Source organism: Zootoca vivipara, chromosome Z2 (genome assembly GCF_965207765.1).
Source record: "Zootoca vivipara chromosome Z2, rZooViv2.hap1.1, whole genome shotgun sequence".
Lineage (NCBI taxonomy): Eukaryota > Metazoa > Chordata > Lepidosauria > Squamata > Lacertidae > Zootoca > Zootoca vivipara.
This window is the reverse complement of record NC_142585.1, coordinates 14,480,281-14,495,819: the sequence shown is the minus strand read 5'-3', so window position 1 is coordinate 14,495,819 and position 15,539 is coordinate 14,480,281. Positions and strand designations below refer to the sequence as shown.

The 15,539-nt window shown below is 41.5% G+C and overlaps 2 protein-coding genes across 2 annotated transcripts in view; both read right to left on the bottom strand.

The window, feature by feature from the left end:
- LOC118084139 (protocadherin-11 X-linked) overlaps positions 1–15,539 on the bottom strand; it is a 177,540-nt gene that overhangs the window by 95,250 nt on the left and 66,751 nt on the right. The gene's annotated exons all lie outside the window — the stretch shown is intronic.
- On the bottom strand, positions 4,237–4,833 carry LOC118084283 (HAUS augmin-like complex subunit 2). The gene has a single exon (XM_035113659.1). It carries the CDS (start codon positions 4,831–4,833, stop codon positions 4,237–4,239), a length of 597 nt encoding a protein of 198 aa, XP_034969550.1.

Here is a 15,539-nt window from a genome sequence, read left to right as displayed (position 1 = left end):
TCTCTCTCTCTCTCTGGCACACACACGCACAGCCTCTTACCCTCCTTGGGTGTTTTTGCCTAGCTGGAATATGTCCTAGAACTGGTCCCATTTACACTATACTGTTGTAAGTTTGGGGGATCAGCCTGCATGATGCCCTGAATCCCAATTATTGAGCTCCTGTATCTGTGAGAACAGAAGATATGACAGCAAGCTTGCCAAACAAGTCTCTTTGTCTAGGCAACTGTAAGACACTGGCCTCACAGCTGGACACTTAAGCACCATAATTAGCATAACCATAAAGTTGTTCTGTGCCATAGGGCAAATGGGTGCCCCCCCCCTTAAGAAAACAGGGCTCTGGACATATGTTTTCTGCACTGGATTAGATGATGGTGATCTTAAAGAGTGGATGAACTTTCTACAGTTCCATTGTCAAGCTCAGGTGGTGGGATTTAGATTTCCTGGAACACAGAGCTTCTGCAGAGGTGGGCAGCTGTTTTAAATAGTCTAGGCCTGGAGGCTGGTGGATCCAGATGATTTCCTGGCTGCTCTTGGAGAGTTTCAAGTTGCTTCAGCAGGTGATTCTATTGATGTCCTAGTGGATCTATGGACTGCAGAAATCACCAGGACAGTGGACACAATCACTCCCGGGCATCTGCTCTCACAGAATGGAGCCAAACCAGCCCCCTGGTTTTCTCGGACACTGGTGGTGATGAAACAAATGAGATGGTGACCAGAGTAAAATTGATGGAAAACTTGGAAGAAGTCCAACTGAATACAGGCTAGAGTCTACTTGAAGACCTACTCTGTAGCAGTGCAAGCAGTGAAAAAGCTATTTTTCTTTGCTTCTATTGCATCCAGCAGAGCTGTTCCTTTTACAACCTTACCCACGTGAGGAGATTTTAGACCACTCGATGGCCCGCTGTGAACAATTTGCTCAGTACTTTGCTGACAAAATCACTCAGATCTGTTCCAACTTGGATGTTACAGTTGACACTGGTCTAGTGGATATAACTTTGGTGCCTGCTTCTTCAATGATAATTGATACCTTTCAATTTGTGCAGCCTGAGAATGTGGACAGCATCCTTGAAAATGTGAGAGCTACTACATGTGCTAGTTTCTTGCCCTTCCTAACTCATTAAAAAGGCCAGTAGGGGACAGACCAAGTGGTAAAGGGGAACAGCAAGGCAGGAATACAGCACACCTAAAACAAGCAGTTATAATATGTCATCTGAAAAAGCCCTCCCCGAATCCAACTATATTGGATAAATTTTGGCCAGTTTCCAATTTCCCATTGCCGGGCAAAGTACTAGAGCATGTGGTAGCATCTCAGGTCCAGGGGTTCCTGGAAGAGAAAGATTATCTGCATGCATTTCCATTTGATTTTAGGCCTGGTTATGGGACAGAGTCACCTTTGGATGGCATATGTTGGGAGGAATTGGACAATGGGAATGTGTCCCTGTTGGTTCTGCTGGACCTTTAAGCAATTTTTGATACCATCAACTATGGTATCCTTCTGAGTCCCCTTGCTGGAATGGGACTTGGAGTAGTAGAAGTAGTAGTAGTAGTAATAATATTATTTATTATTTATACCCCGCCCATCTGGTTGGGTTTCCCCAGCCACTCTGGGCGACTTCCAACAGAATATTAAAAATACAATAATCTATTAAACATTAAAAGCTTCCCTAAACTGGAGGCACAGTTCTAATAGCCTCTCCATTCCTTCCTGGTAGTGCTGGGGGACTCCTGTTCAACACCTTGATCATTGGCCTGTGGGCTCGTTCAGGGCTCTGCTCTGTCACTCATGCTATTTAGCATTTACATGAAACTGCTTGGAGGAGTTGCTCAGTTTTGGGGTTTGGTGTCACCAGTGTGCTGATGAAAGCCACCTCTAATGTAGTAGTCCTTTCCACTTAAATCCAAGGAAGCTGTCTTTGTTCTAAACCAGTGTCTGACATCAGTAATGGACTAGACAAGCGTGAACAAATTGAAACTGGATGGGGTAACCCTCCCCCTGAACATAGAGTGTGTGCTCCTGGATTCAGTTCTGAGCCTCGATACCCAGGTTTCTGCAGTGCTGAGGGTTAAAGCTGCACAGTTAAAGCTAGTGTGCCAGCTGTCCCCATTCCTAGAGATGCCTGATCTGGCCACTGCAATACACACCCTGGTTGCAACTGGCTCCATGTGGAGCTTCATTTGAAAAGTGCTCAAAACTGCTACAACAGACTAGTTACTAGTCTGTTTCAAGGCACAATTCAAAGTGTTGGCTATGAGGCCTAAGAGGCTTAGATCTAGGCTATCTGAATGCTATCTGAATGACTGTATTCTCCAATATGAACCTGCCTGTGCTCTGAAATCTTCTAGAAGGCCCTTTGCTCAGTCACATCACTCTCAAATGAATATTTGGTGAGGGCATGGGACAGGGTCTTCTTGGCGGCTGCTCCAAGATTTTGGAATTTCCCCTAGAGAGGCTCCTTGTCCTTCTGCGAGCAGGGGAAGACTGTTTTACTTTGACAGGCTTTTGAGACTGATTGCTTTTTTTATGGAAATGGCTTTTCACAGTAAAAACAGCACCACACTATTTGTGCTTTAACAGAATGGTTTTTATATTGTTTTAATTCTATTATAATTTATTTCCCTTTTAACTATTATCTTTTAAGCTCTCTGTATTTTATCAGTATTTTAATTTTTGCAAACCGCCTTAAGTCCCACTGTAGGGAAAATGCAGTGTATATAAATTAAAAACATTCTAAACTAATGAGTGGGGAGGGGTGGCACTCCCCTGGTGTTCAGAAGGAGAGCATTTCAAGAGTTCTCTGATAGAAACCCCCTCCTCCTTTTATGTTCTTCCCTTTGAGCCTTTTTCCAGAAAGTGAAATGTCACACATGCCATCTATTTCCTCCAACGAAAACTTTGCAGAGTGTGGAAATAGTCAAACAGAACAATTTAACAGTCGCACAGCCCCCGCGGGACCCTTCAGTTAGGAACACAAAATGTTTTGCCATTTACTTTCCCTGGAATTGTCTATACAGCTTAATGATTTTTAAAAAATAGTTTTCAAATGTGTGTTTTGCTTTGAAGAATGAGAGGGGAGACTCTTGGTTGGTTCTCTCCCCCTCCACTTTTCTTTCTTTCTTTCTTTCTTTCTTTCTTTCTTTCTTTCTTTCTTTCTTTCTTTCTTTCTCTCTCTCAGATGAGGAGAAAATTGTTGAAAGCCCTACATTTAGCTGCAAAGCAGGTTTATTGTAAATCATATCTTGCGAAAAAGTGTCTGGATGTGTCTGCCCAGAGAGATACACCAGACGTGATATTCAATGTGCCTTTGCATTTAACCTGCAAGGTTCCAAAAAATAAAATAAAACAAAGAGCAGCCACTGGGGAGAATGGTCATTACTGGGAATGAAGTAAGTTGGGCAAGAGGGGAATTTAACCCTATCCTGCCTTGTTGGCAGGATATACAGTTATCACCCTCCATGACTGCTATTAAATGCATGGAGATTAAATGCAAAGATTCCCTTAATCCTGTATGTAGTACAGCTATCCACCCCTGTGATCCCTCCTATGATAAAACATTCCTCTTGCCATGCTTCACAAAGTGCAGCCATAATTTGGTTGCCCCTTGAAACCCAGCAGTCTTCACCGGGCTGAAAATAAAGTGGGGATATCTATAACAATTAGGAATTTTTACCTACACTTTGTAAGCACATCTGCATCATACATTTAAAGCAATATTTTACTACTTTTATTAGTCCCAGAGAATCTGGAGAACTGTATCTCTGTGTGGAGAAGAGAGGGGTCTTCCTAACAACTCTCACCACCCTTAACAGAGTTCTTAGGAGACCCCTCTTCTCCACACACAGCTGCATTTCGTAGAGTTCCTTGGGAAGAGGGACTAGTTGTTAAATCACTCCTGGAATTCAGCAAAGTTTTACTCAGGGTAGACCCATTGAAATTGATCAAGCATCGAACTGATCAAGCATATCCATTAATTTCAAAGGATCTACAGTATTCTGAGTAGGACCAGTGTTGTTAACAACCTATAGCTGTTGTTTCTAATCTATAGTAAAATAAATAAAATGCTTAGCCATGCAACTTACATATTGCTGCTGAAGTTACTATACATTTTATTAAATAGATAAATAATAATTATCAATGATCAGAGCACTGTGGTCTTCATTTATAGTTTCTGACCACCTACTAGAACTCACAAAATTGCTAAATATCCTAGGACTAGGGATGGATGAAGTATTGCACAGTTATTCTTCTGGGAGTTCAACATCCTCTCTCAATTCCTGAATTTTTCCTGACAGCTCTTCTCCCTTCTTCATCAATGATTTAATTTTGGCTAGTGCACTCTTCATGTTACTTGGATACTTTTGAGGAATAAGACTTACTGCATTTAGATAGCTTTCTAATTTCTCAGTGAAGGCTGCTGCCAACACCAAAAATTTGCCTGCATATTTGTGGAAGTCCGAGTCAACCGAATTTTTGTGTGTCGTACAGACCAACCGTATCCCCTGCCTAAAATAAATTGTCCTTTTCAGAACTTCCTCTAGGTGACTGTTCATCATGGTCAGAACCTGGCATTTATGTGTCAGGTGGTAGGGAGAAAGGATCTTTCCTCTATCTTTTGCCACTAGCAGAGTTTGAAGTTCTAGTGTGATCTGTTGAATTTCAGCTTGCAGATCTGCAATACCTTCCAGCTCTGGGTCGTGAACTCTGAAGGGAGTTGGATCTAAGCAAGGAGCTGGTCCTACATGTTGATCCAAAGGTTCCTGGGACACATCTCCTGCCAAAACAAAGTGAGGAAGCTGTGAATCCTGTTGCTGATGATCCAGAGGATTTGAGGCCATAGCAATTATTGCTTTTCTTGACCTCCAGAAGCTACCTTTAAAAGGGGGGGGGTAACTTGCCTTAACAGAAACAAGAAAAAAACCATTAACAAAACTGCAAACTTGTGAGTAACCATGGGAGACGAAATCTCTTCTGAAATGGGATTTTCATTGTCTCCCAAACTGCCTTATACTCATGCAATTTCCTGTACTTCACATTTTTTTATTCTTTCTTCCCTCCTCAAGCTAAGAACAGGAGCCTGAATTATTACAAAACATGGCCTCAAAATCGTAAATCCAGTTTCTAATGCTTGTTGGCAAACCATAGTGGCGGGGCACTTCACTTCCACATGGAGCCCTACCTCATTTACCCCACAATTCCTTCAAGCCTTGTAATCCCTAGAGCTTTGAAATATTTGAAATATTCACTCGCCAAGAGAATGACTACACTATGGATGTGGCACAGAATAATTTCAATAAAATGGAAACAGGAACAGAACCTAAGAGGAGGAATTTCATGCATGCAAGGTGGGACTGTACAGAGATGATGTACTCTTAATGAACAATAAATGTTTCAATCAGAGTTCAATTGTGGCCCCATATAATTACTGTTGTTGTTATGGTCATTGTTATTTATGTAACACTTAATGCCAAAATAGGCTTCTAAGTAGTTTACCAATATAAAAACCAATGGCACAAGCATGCACATTATATGGGAGTTTGCTCTATCCATAATTTTGGCTCTCTTGTTGTGAACTGTTTTCCATTCTAAAACATCTTCGAGGTTCAGCAACCAGAGCACTACAAACTATTCCTAGTGTGGTTGCGCCATATAACTTTATCTCAGTGATTGGACATCTGACTTACAGACAGAAGGTCCCAAACTCAATTCCCTAGCATGTTTCAGCGGGACTGGGCATGTTGCTGCTGACAGTCTGTGCAGACAGTACTGACCTAGTTGCTCCAATGGTCTGATCGAGTACAAGGCAGCTTCCTATGCTGCTAAGATTCAAGTGGTCCAGTCTGGCCAAGGAAGAGAGAAGGTGTTCCAGCAGGGTTGAGAAGGCTTTAAGGAATAGAGTACACCCAGACATGAGGATTAGTGCATTAGTTTTACTGGTTATAACTGTGGCTTTAGATCAGGCATCCCCAAACCTCGGCCCTCCAGATGTTTTGGACTACAATTCCCATTATCCCTGACCACTGGTCCTCTTAGCTAGGGATCATGGGAGTTGTAGGCCAAAACATCTGGAGGGCCGCAGTTTGGGGATGCCTGCTTTAGATTGATGTACCACCACATCATGCTAAATTTCATTGGTGCTAAATTGCTAAATTGGTGTGGCACAACAATGGACGTCATTGGACCTGTCACCATCCTTTATGTAGACAAGTGCTTCTGTTCCCCCATGATTCACCCATGCAGGAGCTGTGCACTGGTATAGCACTCCAAATTTCATCATACACAATGAACCCTGAAAACAGCTGCAAATTTACAGCACAAAAATGGAACTATTTCCCCAGGTTCACAGGGTTTCAAACTGTTCTCCCCCCCTCAAAGCAATTAACAAGGAAACAAGCACTAAACATCCACTAAGTTCCATCAGATTTCCAGAAAGGGCTTTTAAATTTGGGGAGGGGGGTGTCACATAAATCAGAAATGATCAGCTAAGGGAATGTTAGGAAAATGGAATAAAGTGCTCTTTGAATGTAGCCTTAGTTAAGAGCAAACTTGTAAGTTCACCATTTAGAGAAGAAGAAGAAGAAGAAGAAGAAGAAGAAGAAGAAGAAGAAGAAGAAGAAGAAGAAGAAGAAGAAGAAGAAGAAGAAGAAGAAGAGGAGGAGGAGGAGGAGGAGGAGGAGGAGGAGGAGGAGGAGGAGGAGGAGGAGGAGGAGGAGGAGGAGACTTGTACTATCATCAAAGGACAATTCAAACATCAAGCCCAAAGGAAAAGGGAGTCATTTCCTCCAAACATTTTCCTTGTAGTCAATATGTTGAAGTATTTACATTTAACTCTTTGGTTGCATTGCTTCATGATTTAAATTGGATGTTTGCTATTATTCCCTCCATTGTTTTTTTGCAATTCAATACTGGTCTAGCGCAAGGGGCTGGTGAGGACAGACCACTTTGTTTAGGGCAACATTCCCCCATGGTCAACCTCCCAGGGGAACAGAAGAAAGACAAGCTCCATAGCTTCTTGTAATAAGCTGTTCATTTAGCTCAGCTGTTTGTATCTCTTAGCTTTCCATCAGTTGGATGTCAGGGAGGGAAGGAGCAAGAGGCAAAAAGTGGGTGGGGTCAGCATTATACAGTGGTACCTCGGTTTAAGAACAACCCTGTTTACGAATGATTCAGTTTACGAACTCTACAAAACAGGAAGTAGTGTCCCAGTTTACCTCAGTCTACCTCTTTACCTCAGTCTAAGAACGGAATCTGAACAGGGGAAGGGCACTGGCAGCAGGAAGCCTCATTAGGCAAAGCGCACCTCGGTTTAAGAATGCTTTTGTTTTCAGAACGGACTTCCGGAATGGATAAGTTCGTAAACCGAGGTACCATTGTACTTGCTTCTCTACCTTTGTATGGTAGTTTACATTGAACAACAGCAAGGTGAGGTTGTTACACCCACCCCAAACTCCCTAATCCAGGCAAGCAAGGAGGCACAGTTTAAGGAAACATTAAAGTCAGGCAAAAGCACACAAGGGCCCTGGGGGGGGGGGTATAGTCCAGGGAAAGCCGAGTCAAGATCTTTGTAAAAAGTAAAATAAAATGCAAGACTTTTAGGAGGTTTGTAGATGTGGCAAAATGGCCACTGAGAAAACCCTCCCCGGGGGGAGGGTTCCTGAAATGTGGCTGAACTCAACAGCAGGTCATCAAGGTCATTAAAAAGCTTCTGCCCTGGATTATTAGAATCATCTTATAATATTATGGCTTGATTCAAAGACTTGCAGCAACAGCAAGTAAGTGCTTAGCAGAGACATGCCAGTTTTCATTTCAGTGTGCCAAGCTGTATTGATGCTGGTGCAGCTGATTAGGAGCCGGGTTGAGGGTTATATTCTAGCATTCATGGGTTCACTGGTTACACGAACAACTTGCAATTTCTATAGCTAAATACACAAAGGGAACGAAAATAATCCAGTCTTTCTAATACCCCTCCCAATTCCAAATGCCTGTAGGGAGCTACTGTGATCCTGCTTTCTTGCTTGCATTGTGTAAAGAATGACAAGAGCACTCAGCAAATAATAAACGACAACTTAAATACAACGGTAAAGTCAACAAAATTAATGCCTTTAGATTATTTTGTTTACGAAAATAATAATAATAAAGCTTTCACATCACTGTTATAGAATCTGAGTACTAATTGTTCAATTCCGCAGCCTGGGGATAATGAATGGCACTCACTTTCTCTCTCTCTCTCTCCCTTGTTCAAAGTATTCTGCCAATGCCCTTGGTTACATTTAATTTGACATTAAATCAAATGAGCATAAAAATAACACTGGAGAATAAATAGTGCGTATTCTGCATTGCTAGTCTAGCAGGCTATTATAATATATATTTTACCCCTCTGAAATGTTTCCCTCATTATTTTGTTACCATGTCAGCTAGGCGACTAAATAATATTTGCTGATGCTACAGGGGCATGTGAACATGGTGGCATTTGGTCAAGTAAGGAATGTAATAAAGAACTGTAAAGAGCTGTATATATGTGTGTGCATGAGTACACACATGCACATAACATTTCTAGACCACCTGTCACCCAGGGATCAAAAAAATGTCAAAACTAGATACATATAGATGGTAGATAGATGATAGATGATAGAGAGATAGAGATAGAGATAGATAGATAGACAGATAGATTCTGGGGTTGCGGCACTCATCTCGCTTTATTGGCCAAGGGAGCCAGCGTACAGCTTTTCCAGGTCATGTGGCCAGCATGACAAAGCAGCTTCTGGCGAACCAGAGCAGCGCACGGAAACGCCGTTTACCTTCCCACTTGGAGCGGTACCTACGGATCTACTTGCACTTTGACATGCTTTCGAACTGCTAGGTTGGCAGGAGCTGGGACCGAGCAACGGGAGCTCACCCCATTGCAGGGATTCGAACCACCGACCTGATCGGCAAGCCCTAGGCTCTGTGGTTTAACCCACAGCGCCACCTATGTCCCAGGTAGATAGATAGATAGATAGGTAACATTAAAACAGCCAAGCGACAAATAAAACTGCAGCACAGAAGAGCAATGTACATACATTTCAAAAGAAGGCATGACCCACTCAACCAAAGGTCATGGTAGGGCTGTTCACACATTACATTCAATGAGTGTACAACCTGTCTGCACTTAAATGGTTCAGTGAATGTACACAGACTGTGTACACCAGGCATAGTTAAACGTGGCCCTCCAGATGTTTTGAGACTACAATTCCCATTATCCCTGACCACTGGTCCTGTTAGCTAGGGATGATGGGAGTTGTAGTCCCAAAACATCTGGGGGGGCGAATTTGACTATGCCTCTTGTACACAGTAGTTGGCCTGCACAAATTAAGAAGTGTGCACACTTTCATGCATAGAGACAGCTTGCACCCATCTTATGTGTGAACAAACCTGATGTTTCATTAAAAGCTGAGTGAGTCTGGTTGCATAGCACACCTCACTGGCACACTAGTTTTCTATATGACGGGATTTCATTTTAAAGGGAGGAGCATTCAACCATGTCCTGCAGCCTCACAGACAGTTCCCCCCCCCTGTGATTACTAGGCCCAAGCCACTGCTCACTTTATAAAACTAATAATGGAAACAGCAGCCTGAAATAGCTAGCAACTTGTAATACAATAGGTAGCTGTGTACAACAGGTAGCTATGCACGCACTGGAGTAAATGAAATGGTGCAGAGGCAAATCTGGAGCTCTGGAGCTTGTAAGTATGTTTAGAATTCATTGAATTCTATTTCCAAAGAGTTCGGGATAGTAACTATCCTACTTTACTTACTTACTTACTTACTTACTTACTTACTTTTACATTTATATCCTGCACTACACCACACTGTATCCACACATCCATCTTGTGAGATGAATCACTCACTCTCCAGTCTAACCTAAGATCACCACTGAGCTTCAAATCTGAGTGGGAATTCTATATCAGTTTGAACACATTATCCATTTTATCACAGGACTCCTATGCAAAGGTTGCTTCACCCGGGTATGATCTCATACAAATGGTAGATGAGCAACAGGAGTAAAGCGATCACATGGACAAGATTGATCACAGGGAGTTTCTTTCTTTTCTTTCTTTCTTTCTTTCTCAGCTGGCCTTCCACCCTGCAACTCCACACTGGAAAGGTCACTTCTGAGAATGAAAGAATGAAGAAGCCTCATAGCTGGGCTCAGTGCATGGTTCCCTCCCTGCAACTCCACACTGAAGTTGTCACTCAATCCAACATTATGGGCCAGACAAATGAGTCTAAGTACCAAAAATTAAGACAGAACAAGCACTGAGAGAATAAACCAACTGCATGGGTCTTTCCTGATTAGTTAAGAATTATGGACCCACATTTGCACCACACTTAAATGAGAAGACCTTAGCTAACACCATCATCCCCTCATGTTATATTTGATAAGGTGTGTAATCTATTTTTCTCTTTGTCAAGTGCAACATTGTTTGCTCGGGGCCATAGATCAGTGGTAGAGCATCTGCTCTGCATGCAGAAGACCCAAAGTTCAATCCCCAGCATCTCCAAATAAGGCTTGAGATGTCCCCTGTCTGGAGAGCCGCTGCCAGTCTGTGTAGATGATACAGAGCTGGATTGACCAGTGGGCTGCCTCTGTTTGAGGCTGTTTCTTTTGTTTCTATGGCTGCATGCCAACTGTGGGCATGGATGAAGCCATTTGTACAGACACCTGTTCCACTGTTCTTTCTCTTTCTGATACCCCCTCTTCTCTCTCTCCCTTTTCCTTCTCATCCAGTAAGCTGCTGAAGAAGGGACAGAACTGTCCAAACCTCTGGCAAGACTGGACATTTGCAAACCCATATTGAAAATTGGTGAAGGGAACACTTAACATTAGGGTGAGGGATGCAATTGGGCTCAGGCTGCCCATACTTATCTTAGAACAACCACAGTTCTAAGATTTCCAGCCCAATTTGGAACTCTGACTGGAGGGCAGTGGAAAGCAGATGTTTTCACTTTTCTTGTTGTCATGCAAGGAGAGAAGGGGAAATACATGGCTCCTAGTTTGTGTGCAATTTACTTCCAATCACCTGAACCATATTTCAGCCAATTTGATACGTTCTTGATGTTGATGGACTCCCAACTCCCATCAGCCTCAGCCAACATCTTAAGGGCTATCCCTGGTTCTGATTTTTGTTTGAACAAGGGTCAACAGACACGTTAAGGATCTCTTGAGCCACTGCATCTAACATTGGTAAAGTGGTTACTACCCAGATCCAATTCAAGACAATGGAACTAAATTATTCCAGTGGCTGGTGGTTGATCAATCTATTCCTACAAAGAACTAAAACAGAAGGTCCTGATAGAATAAAAACTATTGTCCTAGCTCTAAGGAATTGTAATAGTAAACAGTTGAACATTATGGCTTGGATTTATTATTTTTAATCGCTTTGTCTGGAGCGAGTGGGATAGACTCTCCAATACCTGGTAGTGTTACTTTTAATCCACCAGCAAAAGAAAAATTACCTTTCTGAAAGGAACATCTCAGCCTACTTCCCAACTCATAGAGACTGCAAGATGTGCCTTTGTGTATCAAAAGGATAAAAACGACACAAGGCATAATTGCTCAGTTTTCAAAGAGCTGTAAGATATTTCCCATGGAAAAAAGCTTCCAGACAATAGAATAAAAAACCTAGCCCTAGCAATTTCAACACATTACAGCTCCCTTTGTTAGCTTTTCAAACCATGCAAAAAAACTTCTATCCCTCAAGAGGCTACCCACACCCATTAGAAATAATCCCATTCTTGCATCTCCCATGGGCCACTCTGCATTGAGAGACATTTAAAAGCTAACTGTTCTTACTTCTTACCAACCTGTTGCTCCCACTCTGGAATAGCACTCTCCCCTTCTGTTCTCCAAAATAGCAGGACACCACTTTTACGACAACTGATAAGAGGGAAGACTCCCAAAATGAGACCATAGCTGCTTCTTACAATTATGATTGGTAAACTGTAACCATCCCTACGAAGGATGCAATAAAATACCAATGGTGAAAAACTGAATATCTGTTGTTGTTGTTGCTCCTGCTGTTGTTTATAGATTTCTTAGTAATTTGTTAACTAAAAGTCTCCAGTCAACTTACATTTAAAATCAGAAACACAAAGACATTATTGCAGACTTGCAAACAACAATGGCAGGGACAGGTTTTTTTGTTTTTTTGTTTTTTGTTTTTTTTGCAATTGAGCCAACTGCACAGAATCAAGGAAACCTCAGGCATTCTACCGTAGCAGCATCTGACACCTGCACAACAGCTACATGCTTCCCTCATGGTGCCCAAGTTCATCCTCACAAAGTTCCCGATATGTACATACATACATACATACATACATACATACATACATACATACATATGTGCACATAGTTCAAAGGACAATATTTGAAATAAGCCAGGACGATACTGCATTTAGGGACTTGTAGACCTATAATCATTTAAAACTCTAACCTTTCCCAAATAGTATCCATGCAAAAACACACGTTATTTGCAGAATTTGCCACAACTTTCTATATGGTAGCAAGAAACAAATTCAGCACACACTGCATTATCTGTCATTTATCCATTCTAGTTGTTGAGTTGTTGTTGTTGTTGTTGTTGTTGTTGTTGTTGTTGTTGTTGTTTTTAATGAACTTCGCTTAATTACCCCTCTTTTAAGAAATACAAATAGAATGCTATTAAAGAGAATGGGAACTTATCCCAACATCCTTAAAGTAAATCTACACACTACGAAGTACTGCTGTGTCCTATCGATCTATGGAAGGGGAAATAGGTTCAGAGATTTAAGCTGAATGGTGCAGCTAACCTTATACTTTACAGTATTAAAAATGTCGCCATATTTCGAGGATAAAAAAAGTGCTAAAAGCATATTCAGCTCCTCCAAGGCTCATCATCATTATTTGGGGTGGGGAGGTGGAGAAGTTCCAGCTGACAACGACAATGCAGAGGGTTCAGAAATGTCCAATGTAACAGGGAGCTGGACCTGATGCAACAGAGCTACAACTTGCAAAGAGGGTTGATACTGATGTTAAAAATAATAGGAAAGACCCACAACTGTAGCCTTCCTAGGTTCCCGTAGGCTGACTGTAACTCTGAGAGACCTATGTCAGCTTGAACACACTGGCGACTGGTTTAATTTATTAGCTAATATTTGTGCAGAGTGTTTCGCTTTAACATCGCAAGACACTGTAAGAGTCTTATCCAAGCTGAAGTTGAAAGAGATTATTATGATTAATACATACAAATCTTGTTTGTAGTCTGTCTCCCTCCCCCCCACACACACACACAAAGTGGCATGGGCATTTTGGATCTTTGGTTCAGTTATGGTCCTGGGGGACATCACAATAACATATATGCCAGTGTTATAAGTGAACCAAAAACCAAAATTTTTAGAGTAAGTACAAGGACTTGTTCGGATGTCAAATTCCAGAGTACCATACACATCCAAGTCTGTACAAAGTAGTTATGAATATTTTCCCTCTAATTTAGGATAGAAAAACATTAGCATATTGATAACGTAGCATGGATTATTAGAACAGATACATTAAGAACCAACAGATTACAGAAAAATGTAGGAACAAATATATTTAAGTGTATTATGCATTATGCATCCATGGAGTTATGGATATGGGATTAATTCTTCCTAGTATGTGTACTGTATGCATTATCAATTAAACATGTGGTACACTGCCCTTTTAAAAGAAACAGCTGTGACCCAGGAGGCTTGCTGACTCAGAGGTGCAGCCTGGTTGGAAAACTAGTTTTTTTGTTTTTTTTAAAAAGGTCTGTGCAGGCTCCCAGAACCCTTCAAGAATTTGAGAAACCTGAATCTGAACAAGTCACAGAATTGTTTATTACCACTGGCTTTCTACTAGACGCAGAGAATAGTAAGTCATCACAGAAGATGTCACCATGTATTCTAACAGAATAATTCATAATGCCAGTGATTGCCACCCAAGGGTGCCCATGGGTCCAAAGAGGCTTTCCCTGGAGCCCACAGGGTCAAATCCACTGAAATTAAGCTTGAAAAAAGTGTTCTATTACAGCCTAGAGAATAGGCAGCAGTGACCTTTTGGGCATGATGAGCATAAGTTTCTACTGTTTGCAAATATGCCTGCAGGCCCTAAATGCATTCAGTTCTCCTTTCTTCCACACACACACACACACACACACACACACACACACACACACACAAAGATAACAGACATTTATTTACTTTCAATCTCCTGGAGAAATACACTTTTGCTTAGCAAACTAGGAACCTTTACTTTAAAAATCTTTTAAATAAACATGGCCTTGCACTTTGGAAGATTCTATACTCTTATAGATCTTTTTTCCCTGCATGTTTGCTTGTCCCACCCTGTTCCAATGGGAATCCAACAAGTGTGCAAAGAATTAGCTTGAGTCTCCAAGGAAGTGAACTTGCTTCCTATCATACTTGTATGTGTACAGAGTGAGACACAAAAGCAAAGCTTCCTCTTAACTAAGCAGGACCTAGTTCTGCAAACTGCAGCACAACAGTCCTGTGGGTTGCAAAAAGAAAAAAGAAAAGAAGCAGCAACAAGGCAACAATAGCACAAAAACCATTTGGGGTTCGGTTGAAGAAAAATAGGTATTTGTCCTGTGTCCTTGGAGGTCACCTTCCTTCCTTTTCTTAGGGGCTGCAGGCTCTTATACATAGGCTTGGTTGAGTTGTAAACCAATACACTTCAGTTATCCAAGAAACCAGCCACAATGCATGCTTCCCCAAGAAATATATGTATTTCAAAACAACAACAAGAAAAACAACAACACACCATCACCTTCATTCACAGCCAGCCAGTCCTGGATCAGTGAGAAACAAACAGTGAGAAAACTTTTTTATTTCACATGCATTGGACTACAATATTTGAAGTTAACATCACATCATGCAAAGCCAAATAGTAAGTCAAGGACTGTATTAGCTGCACAGAAACATAAATAAATCTGGTCAGCATGTATGCACACCCAGTATGTGAAAACGTTCCTTCAAAAGCACAACCCAAAGTTACTGCAGTTAACCTCCTTAGGTAAAGATTGGCCTAATAGTTCCATATAATACAACATTGTAAACAACACATTCATTCTCTCTCCCTCTCTCAATAAGAGGAATGTAAGCTGAGAGGTTAATATGCATTAACAGCTGGCCATTGTGCATCGTGGAGAATTGGGGGGGGGGATTTCCACAAAGAGGGAAGTATGAATATATGACCAAATGCTGTACATTCTTCAATCATTATGTACATTCTTTGGCCACTATGCAATGTTTCCAAGAAACATGCATCCCCCGCCCTCCCGATTTCTTGGTCTGCACAGAAAAAGTGCAGTACAGTACATGATACAAAAGGAGCACCCAAAATCTTCTTGCAGTGTCATAAGAAGGCACTAGGTGGAACACAGAGGTCATATATCTGGGACATGATTAGGTAAGATTCCCTAGTACGCATATATTGTGCATTTAGAAACACATCCTTCTATTATACTCCTTTTCTTAAAAAATGCAA